The sequence below is a fragment of the Cervus canadensis genome, chromosome 6, assembly GCF_019320065.1.
Source record: "Cervus canadensis isolate Bull #8, Minnesota chromosome 6, ASM1932006v1, whole genome shotgun sequence".
NCBI classification, from domain to species: Eukaryota; Metazoa; Chordata; class Mammalia; order Artiodactyla; family Cervidae; genus Cervus; species Cervus canadensis.
The window spans coordinates 39,519,821-39,540,291 of record NC_057391.1 but is presented as its reverse complement, the minus strand read 5'-3'; the positions used below and the strand labels follow the sequence as shown (position 1 = coordinate 39,540,291).

Below are 20,471 nucleotides of genomic sequence, written 5' to 3'. Positions count from 1 at the left end.
GGGATATCTGCGGGCAGATATCCTGGGAACAGTTGAATGCAAGAATGCAGAACTTCGAAATAATATCGGGAGTCAAAGCCACTGGCAACTGACAGCTTCAGTGCTGAAAAGACATCCAGGAAATATAGGATGAAAAGTATCTGTCTAGATAGTCACATTTTTCTCTGATACTCTACTGTTAGAAAATCTATGTCCTCTATCTTTGTTCATTACCAGACTTTTCCATTTGGACATCCTACCATTGCCACGAACATGATTGAATCTAAAATGGTTGAATGTTGGAATTATGTATATTTCCACCTTAGTAATTAGCGTTTCACAACTGGATTACCGCAGCAGTTTCCAGGCTTATCATGCAGCTCACTCCTTTACAATTTATATTGCCAGATATTTCTTACCCTTTCCTCACATATCATTTCCCTGCTCAGAATCCTTTATTGGTGTCCTGTTAATCACTGCAGCCAAGCTGAGCCCCACATCCAGTCTCTCTCACTTCTCAGCATTATTCTTCTTACAGTACCCCAAGTGTACTTCTCCTCAAGTACCCCAGTGTTCACTGCATCCTTGGTTCATGCTGTACCCCTATTTCCTCTTCTCAGCTTATCCAAATCCCATTGAACATTTCAAGCAGTATTTCTCAACTTTTTGACCATTTTCCTTCAATAAAGCTAACTCAAAACCCTGCTTCATCCTTGTCCGCTTCCACTAGAGAGGCTGGAAAAGCTCAGTGCTTGTTTTCTGAGCCTTCCTTGGAACTAGGAGAAACCAGGTGACACAGTTCTAGCCAATGGAGCCGTTCCCTTCTCCTTCTTGCCTTGAAAATGGGCACAGGTATCCAGAACTGCAGCAACCATCATGGGCTCATAAACAAGCAAGTCAGCCTGTTTAGTCTTACAGCCTGGGAAAACACAAATTGCAAGGTCCTTGATTCCATTCCTTATGTCACACCAGGCCACAATTGCCTACCTCTGGCCTTAAATTAGGTGAGAAAATAAGCACTCAATTGTTTAGGATACAATTGACTGTGTTTGTTTATTGCTGCAGAAAAAAATTCCAAATTGATATACATGGCATACTTCCATTATTTATTGTCAAACAATAAGATACCCTTAATAGCTAATATTAATAAATTCATGTGTTTTTATGTGCAAAAATTCACTCGACGTTTCCAACACATATCTAATAAACTGTCAGCTAAGATATGTAGACACTCATATCTTCCACCAGTTACAGCTCTATGCAGAAACTGTTCTCGCTGAAGTTCAGAGAGGCTAGGAGAAGCAATAATTAAAATGCTTATATTAGTTAAAGAGAGAATTTCAGTTCTTCAGTTGCAGTATGTTTAAGTTATTCTGTAAGCATTTATTTCTCCTTTACTGCAACTAAAAAGAGAGTTCTAAATTACTAAATTATATATATATATTTACATTTTGCTTTCCCACTAAAAAGAGATGGATGACCCCTCACAGAAGAGCACTGAAGTATCCTTGTGTCCTGGTGTGGACAAAGGATCATTCCACACTCCAGTGGGCATGCTCTAAGGAGGCCCTCAGTGTTCCCCACCTCTTGGTATTTACAGCCCTGTTTAACCTGCTCACATGGAGTGGGGCTTGGATTTAGGGGCCAGGTCATATGGTAACTCTATGTTTACCATTTTGAGGAACTGCCAATCTGTCACACCACAGTGGCTACAGCATTTGACATGCCAGATAAACTACTTTTTTCTCTCTAGAGCAAAGGGCAAATTATTTAACCTGAGTTCCTCATCATTTATAAAATGGGATAATTCCAAAAGTAAAGACTAACCTTTACTTAGCACTTACATGTACCTGTACTGTTCTATGTAATTTCTAAGATTTTACTAATTTAATCCCCTGTGTAGGGTTGTCAGATAAAATAAAGGATACCGCAGGAAATTCAGATAAAAAATAATTTTTTTTTTTAGTGTGATTCTGTCCTTTGCAATTTTGCCCAAGGTCTCATAGTAGTATGTGCTATTATGTGCCAGGGTGGGAATCTAGGCAGTCTAACTCTGGAACAATTGCTGTTAATTTCCAGTAACTTCAAGTAGTTCTTGCAAGGTGGATTAAGTACATTTAAAAACTTGGTACCCACAATAGTAAATTTCCAGTAAGTGTTAGTTCTCTTCCAGGTTTCTTCCTTTGCTGGCCTTCTTTGCAGACAACTCCCAAGCCTTTGCATGCCCGTAGCATTTTGTTTATACCTCTTTTGTAGTGTGTATGTGTGTGTGTCTGTGTGTGTGTCTGTGTGTCTGTGTGTTAGTCACTCAGTTGCATCTGACTCTTTGCAATCCCATGGACTGTAGCCCGCCAGGCTCCTCTGTGCATGGAATTCTCCAGGCAAGAATACTGGAGTGGGTAGCCATTCCCTTCTCCAGGGGATCTTCCCAACCCAGGGATCAAACCCAGATCTCCCACATTTCAGGCTGATTCTTTACTGTCAGAGCCACCTGGAAAGTCTCTTTCACAGTAATAGACTACAGAGAGGTTGTCATTGTTCAATGGTCATAACTTCTGAACTGAGACTTTAATGAAAAATTGTTTAAATATCAGTTTACTATAGTAGGTTATGGTAAGGATACCAGCATCCTCAGGAAAAGCTTTAAGAAATAAACATTTTATAAATGCAGAACAAAAAAGTGAAATTCCCTGTTCTCTCTAAATTGGCACCTCACTTCTGGTTTTGTTTTTTAAAAGTAAGTCTTCAATTTAATCAGTGATCAAGAATATCAAATTTGATGAAATACTAACCACATTAATCTAATCATATTCCTGTATTTTGAATGTCAATTGTTTAAATATATTAACAACAATTTTTTATTTCTCAAACACGTTAACTTCTAGAGTTCACCCCAGAAGATTTGCAGAGATTTTTTTAAAAAGTAGTTCTTTAGCTTTCTGCAGTAATGAATGTGACTTTAATCACCATTCAACACAAAAAAAGTCAGACTTTTTTCCCCCTTTATGTCTCAGTGATGTACAGAACAACCATATCCCTATGAGGAAATGTTCCACACTTGTTCACTCTCTGGAATTTTTTCTGTTAAATTTGTAACTCAGTATATATTCATTCTTAGAAAATTTAATATGGTGCAGAAGAGGAAACACTGGTATATATCCATTGTGATCCTGCAATAACGAAAAAAATGTCTGCATATAAAGTTGGTTCCAATGTCATAGCAGTCATTTTGGTTACTGTGTTTCCTATAGCAACTGCTGTCTTTTTCCAGCTGAAAATTATGTTGGCTGAGAGCCATGCCACAGAACCTCCACCCTGAGAATGACTCAGATAATTAAACAAAAGCATTTAAACCTCTCCAGGATTTTTTCAGACTTTTCTCTTGACATTCCTTCCTCTTAGGCATATTGGTTACTACACATTTTGTGTAGTTGAAGGGAAAAAACTACCACCATTCATAAATCGACAATGCCTGTTCTCAATCATCATCTTTAAAAAGGTATTACACAACAAATAGTTGGCTCTGCAGTACCTTGAGAAAGTCTTTGTTCACTGAATATTTTTTTATGTCCAGTATAATTTTTCAAACTTACTATGGATAATTTCAAACATTCAATTGAACACCCATGTACCCATTCACTCAACTTCAACAGTTAGCAACTCATAGTCCATATATTGTCACCTATAAACCCACTCCTTATTCCCAGATTATTTTAAGACTAATCCAAGATACATAATTTCATCATTAAGTACTTCAAGGCTAGCATAAGAAAAAATTTTATTTTTTCTTTCATTTTTTAAAAAATTACTAAGTTAGAGGGAAGAAAGAAGATAGAACTAACATCTACTGAGTACTTCCCATGCCAGATGTTATGCAAGAGACTTTCTCCTAAATTACCACTTTTAATGATAAAACCCTGCGGGGTGAACATTACCAGTCCCGTGTTTAGAAAAGGAAGCAAAGAGAGAAATTTTCCAATGTCACTTAACTATTGAGTAGCAGGGCTTGGGTTCAAACCTAGGTCTGACTCAGAACACTATGCTCTTTCCCCAAATTAACCCTGTCAGGCAGGGTCCTAAAATGCCGGTGGGAAGGTAGGAGTTGTCTTAGACAACCGTTTTGAAGGGGGGCACCTCTTCCTCCTTCAGCCCTCCCTCCACGCTATGAATGATATCCTAACATCATACACAGGATGTTTCCAGAGTCTATTCTTTACTCTAGCATTTCTAACACCTATGCAGAAGTCACAGTTTCCTCAGCCACTATTTTGATGCTCAGGAAAGCGACATGGACTCTGATGTGCACCAGTAGGCAACATACTTTAGGGTTTCTTAGGAGGGGATGTGCACTAAGAAAAAAACAAAAACAAACAAACAACAACCAAAAAAAAAAAACCCTACAGCCTAGAAATCGCCATAAGTGTAGAAAAAGAAATATTAACATGTCTAAGCACATGGAAACGAAAATCCTGCCAACAATACTAAAAGGAAGATTAGTTACCCAGGATATAATTTGGAAAATTTTCCATGCTAGTCTAAAATCTATGCTCCAAAATAAAAAATAAATTTTTAATTAATAAAACCTATACTCCAATGAGATTTCCAACAAATAATAAGAGTACCTGTTAGCATTTATTTAAAATATTTTCTCCAAGATGTCTCTATTACATTATTACACTAAGTAAAGAAAAAGAAAGAATCAATATGTGATATTTTATTGTATAACTTAAGTTTGTCTGAATGACAAAAAAAAAATAAGATTCCTCAAATAGGTTTCTAAATACTAGGTTTTTGTGTGAAATGCATTCACTATCTTAAATCAAGTATTATCTATGAATTGGAGAGAATAAAAAATATAAATCAATCTAAAAAGAATTCAAATCATAGATAGGCAATCAACCACAAAAGGCTAAGAATTTTGCATATACCAGTACTACTGTTTACTTTGACATACTTAGCTATCTTTATCCTCAAACTTGATAATTACAGTTCAGTTCAGTTCAGTCACTCAGTCGTGTCCGACTCTTTGCAAGCCCATGGACCGCAGCATGCCAGGCCTCTCTCTCCATCACCAACTCCCAGAGTCCACCCAAACCCATGTCCATTGAGTCGGTGATGCCATCCAATCATCTCATCCTCTGTCGTCCCCTTCTCCTCCCGCCCTCAATCTTTCCCAGCATCAGAGTCTTTCAAATGAGTCAGCTCTTCACATCAGGTGGCCAAAGTATTGGAGTTTCAGCTTCAGCATCAGTCCTTCCAATGAATATTCAGGACTGATTTCCTTTAGGATGGACTGGTTGGATCTCCTTGCAGTCCAAGAGATTCTCAAGAGTCTTCTCCAACGCCATAGTTCAAAAGCATCAATTCTTCGGTGCTCAACTTTCTTTATAGTCCAACTCTCACATCCATATATGACCACTGGAAAAACCATAGCCTTGACTAGACGGACCTTTGTTGACAAAGTAATGTCTCTGCTTTTCAATATGCTGTCTAGGTTGGTCATAACTTTCCTTCCAAGGAGTAAGCGTCTGTTAATTTCATGGTTGCAATCACCATCTGCAGTGATTTTGGAGCCACTGTTTCCACTGTTTCCCCATCTATTTGCCATGAAGTGAATTACAGTTCAGATTTTTTAAATTTCAAAAATAAGCCATAATACAATGTGTTCATTTCAGATATAGACTTAAGGTTCCCACGGAACAATTCATGGTCTAGGAAAAAACTCGAGTGTATCAGATGAAAATACAATCTGTCAATAGCTACCAGTGTCCCAGGTTTGTCCTGTTAAGTCTACAAATGAGTCATTAGGTTTTAACCTCAAAAATCTTGCTTTAAAAGTAGTTTAAGAATCACTATTGGTTACCTTGAGCTAAATATAAATACAAAGATACTGACTGAAGTGACACTTTACTACCAGATCACTATGTATTTTTTTTTAGTTTGAGGTATTAACTACTATTTTTGACACCAGTGAATGTGTTGAAAAAATGAATGAATCCCAAATACTAATATTAAAAGAGTTATTTTTTAAAAACTTCTATTTTAAATTTACTTATAGCATGGAAGAAGATTTTTTTTAAATAATTCAACATTAAGCTCTCAAAGTCAAAGCCTCAGAAAAAGGAAAGTTATGGTTCATAGCCACTGACTCATTTCCTTAGATGATTCAACCTTCTGGCTTTAACAGTGCCTTGCCCTCCCCTCCCCCTTCCACTTTTAATTCAGTATGGGGGAGGGGCAGGGAATAAACCTCTACCACTAAACAGCTAGCTTTCCTGTGCTAACATATCATAATCTTTTAAGTAAACGAAGTCTGTCTACAAGATTTTGCATACTTTTGATATTAAAGTCCTATTATATAATTAACAGTGCTCAAACACACTACGTGGGTTTTCCCAAAAGTTATTGAAAAAATGCAGAGGTGTTTTTTCCACCTCTTAAATATGTCACTGGCACAAAGATGATTTCATTAAAATGTGCATCTTTCTGCTACCCTGCACAAACCTTTGAAAATAAACCTGGGCTTCATCTCATTTCTCCATGTATTCTTTAAAGATTTATATACCTCAAATGTTGAGTTCCTGATGAATAACATGTTCATGAGCTTAGCTAATACAAAGTAGAGACCCACAAAGACAGATGAAGAGAATTAACGCAAATACACAAATGCACGTCTACACACGCCCAGAACTCCTGGCCAAATTCACAGCAGAAACCAATACATCTGGCTCCTCCTCCCCAAGTAAGGGCAAGACTAGCCAGCCACACAGAGTTCAGAAACCGTGTGTACTGATGCTGCTGCTGAAGAACAACAGCTTACAAACCACCCCCTAACCAGGGGCATATAGAGGTATATAGTTCAAACCAAGTTGAAAGAAAAAGTGAAAGTCACTGTCACTCAGTCATGTCCAATTCTTTGGGACCCAGGATTTTCCAGACCAGACTACTGGAGTGGATAGCCTATCCCTTTTCCAGGGGACCTTCCCGACCCAGGAATTGAACAGGGGTCTCCTTCATTGCAGGCAGATTCTTTACCAACTGAGCTATCAGGGAAAACAAGTTGGGGTCACCTTATTTAACATAAAGTAGGAGAGAAGACAGAGAAGGCAATGGCACCCCACTCCAGTACTCTTGCCTGGAAAATCCCATGGACGGAGGAGCCTGGTGGGCTGCAGTCCATGGGGTCCCGAAGAGTCGGACACGACTGAGCGACTTCACTTTCACTTTTCACTTTCATGCATTGGAGAAGGAAATGGCAACCCACTCCAGAGTTCTTGCCTGGAGAATCCCAGGGACGGGGAGCCTGGTGGGCTGCCATCTATGGGGTTGCAGAGTTGGACATGACTGAAGCGACTTAGCAGCAGCAGCAGCAAGAGAGAAGAAGGCCTTTTCCTCCTCACCATCTATGGCACCCCTCCCGCCCCATGCCCCCGTTTACCCCAAAGCCTTTCTTGTCAACCAGGCCCACAGGTGATAGTGGATATATAAAGAAGAATGTTTGGGAGTTATTTAAAATTGCCAACTTTTTCACTCTTTGGAGGGAAGCTCCCTGCTCATACACTTCCAACAATCCCTGCCCTTTCAAAAGTTGTTTTGCCTCCAGGAGCACCCACAAGCCCCTGATAAGTTGGATTAATGATGGACAGATCTCCTGGATGACTGCCACCATGTATTACTGGATTCCATGTTGGAAAAAAAAAAGAAAATTATTGCAGTTTGTTAGAACCTTCCCCTCCTAAAGCCTATTGCTTTGAAGTCAATAAGACTTGAGTGTTAATATAGGCTCTCCCATTTAATAGCTGTGGTATCATGGGCAAATTACTTGAATTTTATACAGTAACTTTCTTACCTGTAAAATGAAAGATAACACCACTTATGTTGCTAGTCTGTTGTGAGGACAACATTTAAAGCCTGTTGCACACTGGCAGGCACACAATAACCATTCAATAATGTGTAATTCAATAATGTGTAATTCAATAAAATTATTTAATACTATACTTTTTCATCCTGTAGGATTTTTACCTCTAACTCCTAAATCACTGCAGAAGAAATATCGTGAAATTCAGAACTGATTGTGACAGGCAGTATTGTCAGCTTGCAATTTAAAAAAAAAAAAAATTTTTATTTATTTATTTCGGCTGTGCTGGGTCTTCATTGCTGCTGAGGCTTTTCTCTAGTTGCAGGGAGCAGGGGCTTCTCATTGCGGTGGCTTCTCTTGTGGTGGTGCACAGGCTCTAGGGCACATGAGTTTCAATAGTTGTGGCGCACCGCCTTAGTTGCTCCATAGCATGTGGGACTTTCCCAGACTAGGGATCGAACCCATGTTTCCTGCATTGGCAGGCAGATTCTTTATCACTGAGTCACCAGGGAATCCCGCAAATCTTAAATTTCCTAATAAATTTGTAACTATATTTTAGTTAAATTGGGATTAGGTCAATCATGATGTCTACAAATTAGAAACTCTTTTAAATTTCACTCCATGGCCATATAATTGCCAAACACAAATAAATTTTGCACCTAGTCTCAGCTACATCACTAATTGCTATGATTTCCTGGACAAGTCAGAGCCACCATGGCTTACTTTTCACATTTCTGAGATTGGGATACCACCATCACATTTGTAATTACAGTGGGACTAGAACTACTTGGGCATGGTCACTGCATTTCCAAGAAGAGAGCTCCAACTAAGCTAAAAAAAAAAAAAAAAAAAGTATTTTACAGGAGTTAAGGTTTTCCCTGATAGCTCAGTTGGTAAAGAATCTACCTCCAATGCAGAGACCCTGGTTCAATTCCTGGGTCAGGAAGATCCCCTGGAGAAGGGATAGGCTATCCACTCCAGTATTCTGGTCTATAGAATTCCATGGACTGTATAGTCCATGGGGTCACTAAGAGTCAGGCACGACTAAGTGACTTTCACTTTCACAGGCATTAAGGTGAATGTTTTTCAAACGGTTTCTTTTTTCAATTTTCCCTTCCCTCTAGGAAACAGGTGGTAGGGAGCACACGTTCTTCATTCCCCACTCCACCGTTAATAATCAAGACCTACCTACCTAAATAATGTTTTGAAAATTAAATAACCCTCTTGTATTAAAGTGTTATCATCCCTTCATCTCCAGCTTCTCTATTATCTCCTGTCTTTTTTGTTGCAAAGTAATTTCTGACCACTTCACTCAAATTTATCTAAGGAAGATCTCAATGACTTTCTAATGTCAGTTCTAAAGAAGTCATTTTGAACTTCACCATTCTTGATCTCCCTGTAGGATATGATGTCATTGATATTCTGACCCATGTCTTCCCAGTCTCATCTGTTAACACCCTCTTCTTCTAACCATCCCTTAAACATTGGTGGTCCCCAGGGAGGTGTTCTATTCTCTGCCCTTTATTCTTCCTACTCCCAGGAAATCTCACTAGCATCTTTGGTTTGAAAAACCACTTACAAGCTAATTCCTAAACGTCTATCTGTAATCTAGATGTCTCCTAACCTAGCTGGATGTAGACTGGACATCTCCATGTAAATGTCCATACCATAGGCACCTAAAACTTGCTGTCAAATCTGGGTATGTCATCTCCTTCCTCCCCTTAAACTGGTTCTTTTCCAGCTGTACTTTTACAAATATAAAACTTTCATTAGTAGTCACGCATGCAAAATTTTTCTCTTCTTCCTCTCATTTGGTTGGCCCAAACTCATTTATTCTGTCTCTAAAATAGGGTTTCCCAAACTACAGTCCTTGGGACCATTGACTGTTTGTTGTTGTCTTTTTTTAAATATTGGGGTGTGGCATCAAATGAGTTTGGGAAATGCTGGGTTAAGGCAGGACTTCTAAGAATCTTCAATATACTGCTAAAGAGTCTTGTGAATCCCAAATGCAGATACAATCTGAAGCGTTTCCCAAATAACTTGGAAGCCCCTTTTCCCAAGGATTATCTTCTGTGGTCAGGGTGCCAGAGACCATATGTTACAAAATGCCATTCAAGGATTTCTCAAATGGATCCTCTCCTCTCCACCATCACAGCCACTGCTTCAACTAGGAAATTCTATCTCATCTAGTCTATACAGTAGATTTCCAGCCTAGGAGCTTTATTCATCTTTTATACAGTATTTGGTGAGCTCCCTACAGTGTAAATTTTAGGCAGTTTCGTGCTTAAAAATCTCACAGCTTTTTCCTAGTACCCAAATTATAGAATCCAAAGTTCCTCAAAAAACCAAAGGCACTTCATGATCCAGCCCCTCATCATCTTTCCATCTTCATCTCACACCAGTCCACGCTATGCTCCTAGACCTAACAAACCATAAATTCCAGAAGGTGATGGTTAACACTTTTGGGGTTTTGCACATAACTGTTCTGCCTAAAATGTCAACCAGCTTTTGCTTATCTGAGTAACTGCTATTTGTCCTTTAAAACTCACCTCAGAAAAAGAAAAGAAAAAAAAAAAACTCACCTCAGACGATCCTCTTCTTCTGAAGCCACCCATTCCCCAGTCAGAGGAAGGTGCTTCCCTGGTGTGCAGTCAATGAGTCATCTACCATAACACATCTTTGTAATTAACTGTGTGTATTTATTTTCAACTGAACTGTGACCTTCTTGAAGATTAAAGACATTTATTTATTCCAGCTACGGAGCCTAGTGCAGTGCCTGGAACCTAGTAGATGAATGCTTGCTTAATAAATGCATTAATATATACATTATCTTTTAGCTCTTTCAATATTCTTTCTTTCTGAAAACTCATTTAAATGTATAAAGTATGGGTTTTATCCTTGGAACTTTAGTCTGGGACCTAGAAAGGTATTTGCCAACTTCTGTTAAGGGCCAGGTAGTAAAGGCCTTGTGCACCATATGGTCTCTGCCCTAACTACTCAACTCTGCTGTCGCTGTGCAAAAGCAGCCATGGACTGTACACAAATAAATGACCATAATTATGTTCCAATAAAACTTTATTTACAAAAGCAGGCAGTGGGCCAGATTTGACTTGTGGACATTGGTTGTCAACCCCTGGCTGAGAAAGCTTATCATATCTCAATGACACTTAACTGGTACCCTCTAATGCAGTTACTGAAATTATAAGCATGGTATCAAGAAGAAATAACTGTACTCTAAAAATGAGCTGTCCATTACAGTAGCCACTAACCACATGAGGTCACTGAGTACAGGAATGTGGCTAGTCCTAAATGAGATGTGCTTTAAGTATACAGTATTTCATACTCTTGGATTTTGAGGATTTTGTGTGAAACAAAGGTGAAATTATCTTAGTAACAATTATTTTATACTAGTAAAATGTGACAACTAAAATACTTAAAATCATATATGTGGCTAGCAATATATTTATATTGGACAGCACTGCTCTAAGAGAGAATAGTTACAAGAGTACGCCTAACAGATTCAACCTCTTTTCATTCAAATTATAAATGAGACACTTTACCCGATTATCAAACTGTTTCTATTCAAAGCTGCTGTGTATCCTGCTTTCTATCAATGATGCTATCATTATCTTTTAAGATTAAGGATCACAATCTAATTCCTTCTCCCTCCACATTAACATACATGTAAAGTGGCAGATAAATATAGGTCAGCCAGTTAAATTGGAATTTCAGATAAATAACAATTTTTAGTATATGGTTTGGGATTATTTGTACTGAAAATTCTCCCAAATACTATACGTAGATTAGTACCCTTGCTTACCTATTTTAACTGAGATAATCAATTCACTTACAACAGTGCTTAGCACACAATAAGCTTGAAGTAAGTGGTAATATTGTTATTCCTCTGACTTTGTGGGTCCAGTACAAAATATAATCTCTCTCCTAAAATTAGTATTTGATAAAGTATTTCATTACTTACTTTGAACATTTCATATGTGTCTTATCTAGTCTTAAATTTCCACCTCATATAGAAATTACTGAGAAATAAAATAGGATTGTTAAATAAGGCATTTTACAACTTTTTATCAACTTTTACTCTTAAGTTCCAGCTTAAATTCCTAAGTATAGGAATAAAGCACCCTTGATGACCCTGGACTCTAGGCTCTTGCTGTCAGGAGGATACAGTGTTCAATAAACCTCACAATACGTGAGGTTACAAAAAGCAAGAAATTCATGTATTAATACCTGAAATGTCTATAGTTATAAATTTATCAGGTAAAGACAATATAAATTGTACACTCTGGATTTTCTAAAACTTTCTTAAATCAAAAGGAGTCTATATATAAATAATCATACAATAATCAGCTCATTGAAAATGTTTACCTATTTTTCACAATGATCTACAAAATTCACAATTCAGCAAGTATTCACAAGTTATTTTTACAGAAAAAAATTTTTTCTCAGTTGGAGTTTAATACAATACTATGTTTGCCACTATACAGAAGACTCAAATTATATAGGGACTGAAAATCTGTTGATGACCAAATAAAATTATGGGATATTCCTCAGAATAAGCTTTCTGTAAACACACACAAAATTTTAGGTACATTATTAACCAGTGGTTCACCTCAGTTATATTCTCAGGACAGTATAGACTATCTGAGTCCAAAGTCTGTCTCTGCTACTTATTAACATACGCTATCTAGTTGGTGATGGACAGGAAGGCCTGGTGTGGTGCATGGGGTTGCAAAGAGTCAGACACGACTGAGCGACTGAACTGAACTGAACTGATCTAATCCTCAGTTTTCTCAACTATAAAACGGGAGCCCTTTCTGCCAAGGCGTTGTAAGGATTAAGAAGATACGCATGAAATGCTTAGAACAATGCCTGGCACATGGCAAACATTCAAAAAACGCTAACTCTTATTATTCTTAGAATGTTTTCCAATTTGATTTCTTCATGCCCCTCTAGCTCCAATTTAGGACTTGTTCATAAAACTAATTTTTAGAAATAAAAAGATCTGCAGGAGAGAAAACACTTTGCTGTATTAGAACAAACTTGAAAGGTTCTGATCCTTGCTTCTATAACTCCTTTAACAAATTTGGCTTTTGCCCTTACATCCTATGACTTTCTGAGGCCAGTCTATTCAGATGTAATGGGAAACAGCTTTCATGCTTATGACTAGCCAGTTTCACATAGACCCTTCTATGAACAAGAAGTATTTTTATTTTTTAAAGCTCACTTGTAAATATCCTCTGTAAAACTTACTTCCATAACTCCTAAATTGTTTTAGGTTCTCTTTTAAGATAGTTAGGAATTCCCACATTCTACTATGTATATAGTATAGAACAATTTTTCTATGCAAGTAATAATTCACATGTAAATTATTTTTCCTAATTTATATTGATTAGAGGAATAGGGTTGTGGTAGGTGAATAGTACAATAAGAAACCAAATACGTTGCATTATATTTGCCAAGTCCAAATAAAACACTTCCTCTTACAAAGTTTCATAATTAAAAATACTGGATTCAGGACTTCAATAATACCAACTGAATAAAAGCCACAGTTCAATGATGTTATCGAACTATTCCAAACTAATCCAGGTTACCTGGAGGAAAGGCACTTCATACGAAAAGCATGCTTAACTTACATCCAAAGACCAGTAAAACTACCATAAAAATAAGAGAAATATTTTTTAATGAAATGATTCATGAAATTTTTAAGAATGTGAAAACTGATACTGAAAAACACTCATCCAGCAAGAAAAAAGCCCAGGTTAGACTATTCAAATACCTCTCAAAGATCACTACATGTTCAAATGTGGTAAATTACATGTGCCGCTGTTTCCTAAAGTTTTGATTAGACTCATTTAACAATGGTCTTTTGAGGGATTTGCTATATATTTTGGTAATGCTTTTAAATTTGGGCTTTAGGGAATTCCTTGGTGGTTCAGTGATTAGGACTCCATGTTTTCGCTGCCAAGGGCAAGTGTTCAGTCCCTAGTTTGGGAACCAAGATCCCACTAGCCTCGAAGTGTGGTCAAAAACCATCCCCAAAAACAGGGCTTTAGATCTGGGGTCAACAAACATTCTCAATCAAGGGCCAGATAAGTAAATATTGAAGGCTTTTCAGGATACTGTCTCTGTCACATATTCACATTTGGGTTTTTTTTTTTCAGTCTTTTAAGATCCTTTAAAACGTAAAAAAAAATTCTTAGCCCTTGACCAGTTTCCCCACCCTTGTTTTACACTATACATATTATCTTTTTGTTACTGTCAATTTCATTAATTTTTCTGCCTTCAAATATTTGTTCAAATGTCACCTTCTCAATGAGTACTTCTCTGGATACATGCCTACTGTCCCCTATGTATATATATATTTATATATATATAAAACATACTATGTAGTACATAGTATATCACCTAACATTTTTATCAGTCCTACCTCCCAACACCAATATAAATTCCATAAAGGAGATTTTTGTCTACTGATATATATTTTTTTCTTCATTGTACCTAGAACAGTGCCAGGCACATCAGTGGGCTCTCAATAAGTAAACTTACACACTTAGAAAAACCATGGAGGAAATACACAGTTGATCCTAGAACAACTTGGAGGTAAGGAGCGCTGACCATCTGTGCAATGGAAAATCCAAATCTTCGCATAATATTGTAGTCGCACAGTATCTGCTGATTCAACAAACTCCAGATTATGTAATACTGTAGTATTTACTACTGGAAAAAAAATCCATGTATAAGTGGACCCACTCATATCCAAACAGTTCAAACCCATGTTATTCAGGGCCAACTGTATATCCAAATGAAGACAAGAGAAAAGGTATCCAAGACTGACAAATACCTTTTTAAACGTTGTTTCAGGCAGTCATAAAACATTTTAAAATTCAAAGGTATTTTCTTACTGCCAAAGAAAGGTTATTTCTAGACTAATTCCCTGGAAGTTTACCATTACTTTGACTTATTTAACAAATTTCAATTGTTATTCCTAAACCCCTCTATAGGATCTATTCCGCCTCTTTGACCTCACGTCTCTGTATTCCCTGCCCATTCAACTCACTTACCTAGTCTGGCAACTTTCAAGTCTAGCAAAGCAGGGAGAGAAGAGTTACTTTGCCTCTTTTATCACTCCATCTCCCAACATTCCCTTTCTATAAATTTCATAATATTGTAACCCTTCCTACTTTGCCTTTACCATTCAATATAAAAAAAGCAAAAGAAGATTCTAGTGAATATTATATTCCAAATACATTATACTCAGTGATTAGATTTATTATTTCTAATTGCTGAACATGGTTTTACAATTTTTACCTCTAAGGAAAAATCTGCCTTTCCACCACCCATATATATACTTGGCAAGGTAAGGAGGAAATAACTTTGGGAATTCAGTAAACTTCACCACCATTCACATTACAGCTATAATATTTCTAAGCTTATATTAAAACATAAAAACTAAGATATAAAATATCCTCTACCACTATCTCTGATACTTGATAGCCATCAATAATATTAATGTGGGAGTTAAAATTATACTAGAGATCAAAGATATTCTAAACAAACTAATAGTAGAATACTACTATTCCTTGCTAAAAAGGAATGCCCACAAAAAAAGATGTTTTTAAAAAACCCTTTATAGGTTATTCTTCATCTATTTTATTTTCTAAAGGGCTACAATTCTGCCACACTTATAAGACAAGCAGTCTTGGTTTTTAAGACAAACTTTCTAAAATCCAAGTCAATTGTCAAGGATTAAAACTATGCTGTAGGCCAATTCTTTAAGAGACACAATTTGTTCTAAAAAAAAAAAAAAAAAGCACCATAATAAAAACTGCTATAGAACTTTTACTTTCTAAATTTTTCAACTGTTTCTGTGTCCTAAAAGTTATCATAAATTCAGATTAAATTTGGAGGAACTAAATCAGCACAAAACTTCCTTGATAGCCAGAATCACAAGAACCAAACTGATTCTTTTTCTTCTTACAAAGGCTAGATGACTCCCAAATTAAGTCACGTTAAACCATACATCCCTGGAGAAAAACACGGCCCAACACACCACACATCCCACTTAATCTAGTTCAAACGAGTAACATAACGTGAGAAACTGCACTGTGTAATTCCTTTATTTTCTGCATATTAGTGCTTTACCAACACTACAACCATAAAGAACACAATTCCAAGTACTGTACTTTTTAGTTTGGGGAGATCACAGTCTACAGACTCATTTACTTATATTAGACAAGATTAACCCATTCAACTTACTGCAGTTTTTAAATGCACATAAAATACAGAAATTGATGCAATTAAACAAAATCTTCAGGATCTTATTTCTTAAATTCTTAGATTGTAATTATTTTCTGCAGGCTTAATTACCGGTCCCCATGATCACCAATGGTTATGGCTCAATTTAACTACACCAATTTATCAACCTTTTATATCCTTAAAGATAACGTAAGTGAAAATTACAGTTTCTTATCAAACGGTTTAGGGTTTTCCAAATTTCAAATATTTGCTTCCCCTCCTCCCCCCACCTTAAGACATTTCAAATAAACTAAAAATAACCACATCTCACCTGCAACACTCCTTAGCAATCACTTGATGTATAAAATTTTAACTATGCCCCCAGTTATTTTAAGACACAAAAATGGCTGCCTACCAATCTGTCTTGTCACAAGTTAGAAATACTACATTTAAGAATTAACATGAGGGTTTCAAGTTTCCTCCAGTTTAGGCATTTATACCTTTGTGCTTGTCACTTCAGGATGTTACTGTAACATTGATATTTGTATAACCCATGTTTATGTACCTTATATGTAATCATTTAAAACACTAGTAATTAAATGTATGATGGAGCTTTGGGAATTTTAAAAGCAACTAAAATGTTCTTAGATGTGTGTCAGCTTCATTTCCAGAGATACTTCTACTAAAGTGAAACTGAGAACTTGATACTTTAGTTGCATTTTGAATTCAAAAATCCCTCTGCACCATTAGGAGCCTACAACATAGCACCTTTTCTCATCTGCTTTAAGTAAAACGTTTGTCAAGAGTTTTACTTTGAAGAGTTAATTTTCTATAGCCTTATATTTCTCATACATCTTTGGTAAAAGCTCCATTATACAATATGGCCAAAGCATGAAGGACCAATACTGTCCAATCATATACCATGATATCCCGTTCAATTTTTGTTTTCAGACACCCTCATAAACAAAACCCACTTCACCTTTTCCTGTAAACTGCATTTGCAATCTACATTTCTGAAATTCCCTAAGTTTTAATTCCTCGAGGATCTCTACAATTAATCCTTAAGGCTATATAAGAACCAGATGCTGCTACACTATTCTGTATCAAGCATTAACATTTGGTTCAAAGTATTATCATAGTGGTCTCATTAATCTAGTTACTGGTCCTAACCAGCTAAGCAAGTAATCTTGTTAAGATCTGGGTATCACCAGCAAGCACACTGCTTACAGTTGAAGAAAAATAAGTTTACATTCATTGTCATCTGTAGGTTCTTCTTCTACATCCTACTTGCCCTTTGTCATTCCTCAAGTCTACACATCATTCATTCATCACATTTCCTTCCTTAGAGATAGTGTATAATTGAACCAACAGGATATCTATTTGCATGAGTTAACCCAACAGAATAACTTTTTTTATAAAACATCTTTTCCAGTGTTCTAATTAATGGAGATATGGATCACTCATTTACTAAAAAAAAAAAAAAAAAAAAGACATCTTCAGGTTAATCAGTTGCTGTAATGTGGAAACAGATTTTTTTTTTTCCAACTAGGTAAAAGGTGAATATAATTTGAATTGTTAAATGATTTATTAATGAACAAAGTAACCATTCCAGGAACTTAAATCTACTGGTCTTCGATATTTGAAACATGGTAAAAGGATATATTCCAGTTTTGCCCAAAAGTCACTTAAAATATCTACAAATATTTCATCTGTGTATGTTATACACCATTATTGCTCCATTTTCTGGAAGAGTCTGTTTTTAAAGTTAAAAAAGAGGGAAAATAGAGCAAAGTTGCTAACTTTGCAGTGAAAAAAAATCTGTATCCTTGACAGGTTATATTTTCATAGTTTTATGCAGTGTAAGTTAGCTTTGCAATGGGGAACTTGAGTTTTATCCTTACTCATGCATGATGTATGTTTCAGAACTTAATAGCTGAAATTTCAAAGAACTTCTTACATTACCTGTTTAACATACTGATGTGCAACTGGAACATATTACAAGGATATTACTCATCATTTGCCACTGTGGGCTAAGTTTACTATACTGGTCTTAGATATAAAAGGTCACATTTGAATTTACTAAGTTAAAGTCAGAACTCATAAGGGGCGGGGGGGGGGCCTTAAATATAAAAGACAAACGGCAGTTTGATTAAGCAATAATTTTCAGTTTACTAGATGAAACAGACTTGCAACATAGTCTGCATGAATGCAAAATAAGCCATCTACAGCAAGTGATAAGGAAACTGGGCAAAAAGGAAAAAAGCATACATTGGAAAAGAAGATTCTCTTGAGATAAAAAAATCAAACCATTATTATAAAGGAATTTACCAAGAACTGCTATATTTCCCCCATCCCATTTGCTGGAAGTCAACAAGAGCATCTAGTACTTTGTGTTCATGTCAAAAAGTCAGATCAGAGCATCCTAACGCAAAGCAAAAAAAAAAAGAAAGAAAGAAAATCCCTAACCCCCTCCCCCAAACCGCAGAACTGTAACTCCAGAGTTCAAATTCAAAAGAAGAGAAAGTGGCAATTGAAAGAGGTGATGGTGGCGATAATCCTATGAATGGGTTTTTGATTTCTCTCCTTTCCGGGGGATGGGTGGAGAATGCACATTAGGATTTGTAGTTAGAGGTTAACCATGTGAGCCCCTCATAGAGTCCGTCCCCCGAGGTGGCACAGGAGGGCTGCACATACCAGTTCCTGTCCCGAATCCGGGTCAGGCCCAGTTTCTCCTGGATCTCGTGGGGTTTCATGGCATCGGGGAGGTCCTGCTTGTTGGCGAAGATGAGGATTATGGCGTCCCTCATCTCCCGGTCATTGATAATGCGGTGCAGCTCCTGGCGGGCCTCGTCGATGCGGTCGCGGTCGGCGCAGTCCACTACGAAGATGAGACCCTGGGTCCCGGTGTAGTAATGCCGCCAGAGCGGCCGGATCTTGTCCTGGCCGCCCACATCCCATACGTTGAACTTGACGTTTTTGTAAGTCACCGTCTCCACGTTGAAACCCACAGTGGGGATGGTGGTCACCGACTGGCCCAGCTTCAACTTGTACAGGATGGTTGTCTTGCCGGCTGCGTCCAGGCCCAACATGAGGATCCGCATTTCCTTGTTCCCGAAGATCTTAGATAGCACCTTCCCCATCGCGTCGGAAGAGCCGGGGCCGGGGGCATTCAGGTGTCCCGGGTCCCCTCCGCCAACAACGCCGCCGCCGCCGCGAAACAGAAACGGAGCCTCCCAGTCGCGAGGGCGCCCGTGCGGCCTGCGTGGGAGTCGCCTCCTCTGGGCAGAGGCCCGGGGCCGCCGCTCACTCGGGCATCACCCACCACACAACTTGATTCCTCCAGGCGCCGCGGCCGCCGGGGCGCTGAGTCTGCGCCGGGAGAGCCGCCGCCCTGCTGAGGCGCGGCCCGGCCCGGAACTGCCCTTCCCCCCGCAGGCGCCGCGCGAGCGCCGCCGCGGTTCCCGCTCCTCCGCCTTCTCCTGGCTCCGCCGCGGGAGACTGCGGCCCTTCGGCCCGGTCCCCGGTCCGCGACCACCGCGCTCACCACCGACCCAGGCCAGCCGAGAAGCAGCGCGGCTCCGGCGCCCGGTCAGGTCATGGATCCTCGCGGGAACTCGGTGCGCTGCCTGCAGAGACACAGAGAGGGAAAAAGGAGTTACTGCTGGAGCCCCAGAGGAGAGTGGAGGCCGAGGGGGCCCGCCTCGCCAGCTCAGCCCAGGAGGTTACCTCCAGCCGCCGCCCCGCGCGCGGGCTCCCTCCGGCCTCCACAGCCTCCTCCCAGTTCTGCCGCTGCCGCCGCCGGAAAAGGCGCCGAGGAAACCGCCTCACTTCCCCTCCCGACTACGCAGGCGCAACAGAGGGAAGCCGACCGTTCGGGCAAGAGCGACCTCTGTAAGGAGAGCGGCCCGCGCGCCAAGCGTCGGGGCGCCACGCGCGAGGGGCGGGGCTACGGCGGCCCGGAGGTCTCACAGGTGCGGCCAACCCCCACCCCCGCAAACCTCGGACTCTGACTAGCTCCCACCTGTCGCTCCTCTAGCGACTCCTTCCTCTATGCATTCCTTCTTCTGCGCTCTCACTTCCTCCACCCCCCTACTCGATCCAGGGGAGCCGATCCTCTGCGGAGCTCCAGGGGGTGGGGCCCACGAACTGCCCGCTCCCCCAACGCACGCCTTCCCCGAACTCCTTCCAGGCCTGTTCGCAGACTCCGGTGCCCGCCTGATGCTCCGGGAGGTCCCTCCAGCCTGCCCCAGCCTTCGGGAGCCCTCAATCTCCCCGGGAAGCCCTAGCCACGGTTTTTACCTTTCCCCTGGCCCTCTTTGGCTTCCTTTTATCCCTCGTGTTCTGTGCGTTTCCTGAAAGACACGTGGGAGGCAAGTGGTTC

General features: G+C 39.2%; 1 protein-coding gene across 1 annotated transcript; it reads right to left on the bottom strand.

Moving 5' to 3' along the window:
* Positions 1 to 15,954: 15,954 nt before the first annotated feature.
* ARF6 (ADP ribosylation factor 6) lies at positions 15,955 to 20,025 on the bottom strand. The gene is made up of 2 exons (XM_043471622.1): positions 19,817 to 20,025; positions 15,955 to 19,716 (listed from the first exon to the last, which is right to left on the bottom strand). Exon 2 carries the CDS (start codon positions 19,228 to 19,230, stop codon positions 18,703 to 18,705), a length of 528 nt encoding a protein of 175 aa, XP_043327557.1. The 5' UTR covers positions 19,231 to 19,716; positions 19,817 to 20,025; the 3' UTR covers positions 15,955 to 18,702.
* Between the last annotated feature and the right edge of the window lie 446 nt (positions 20,026 to 20,471).

What these genes read in the sequence shown, in the direction of transcription:
- ARF6 (XM_043471622.1), bottom strand. Translation starts at nt 19,230, where the DNA reads ATGGGGAAGGTGCTATCTAAGATCTTCGGGAACAAGGAAATGCGGATC.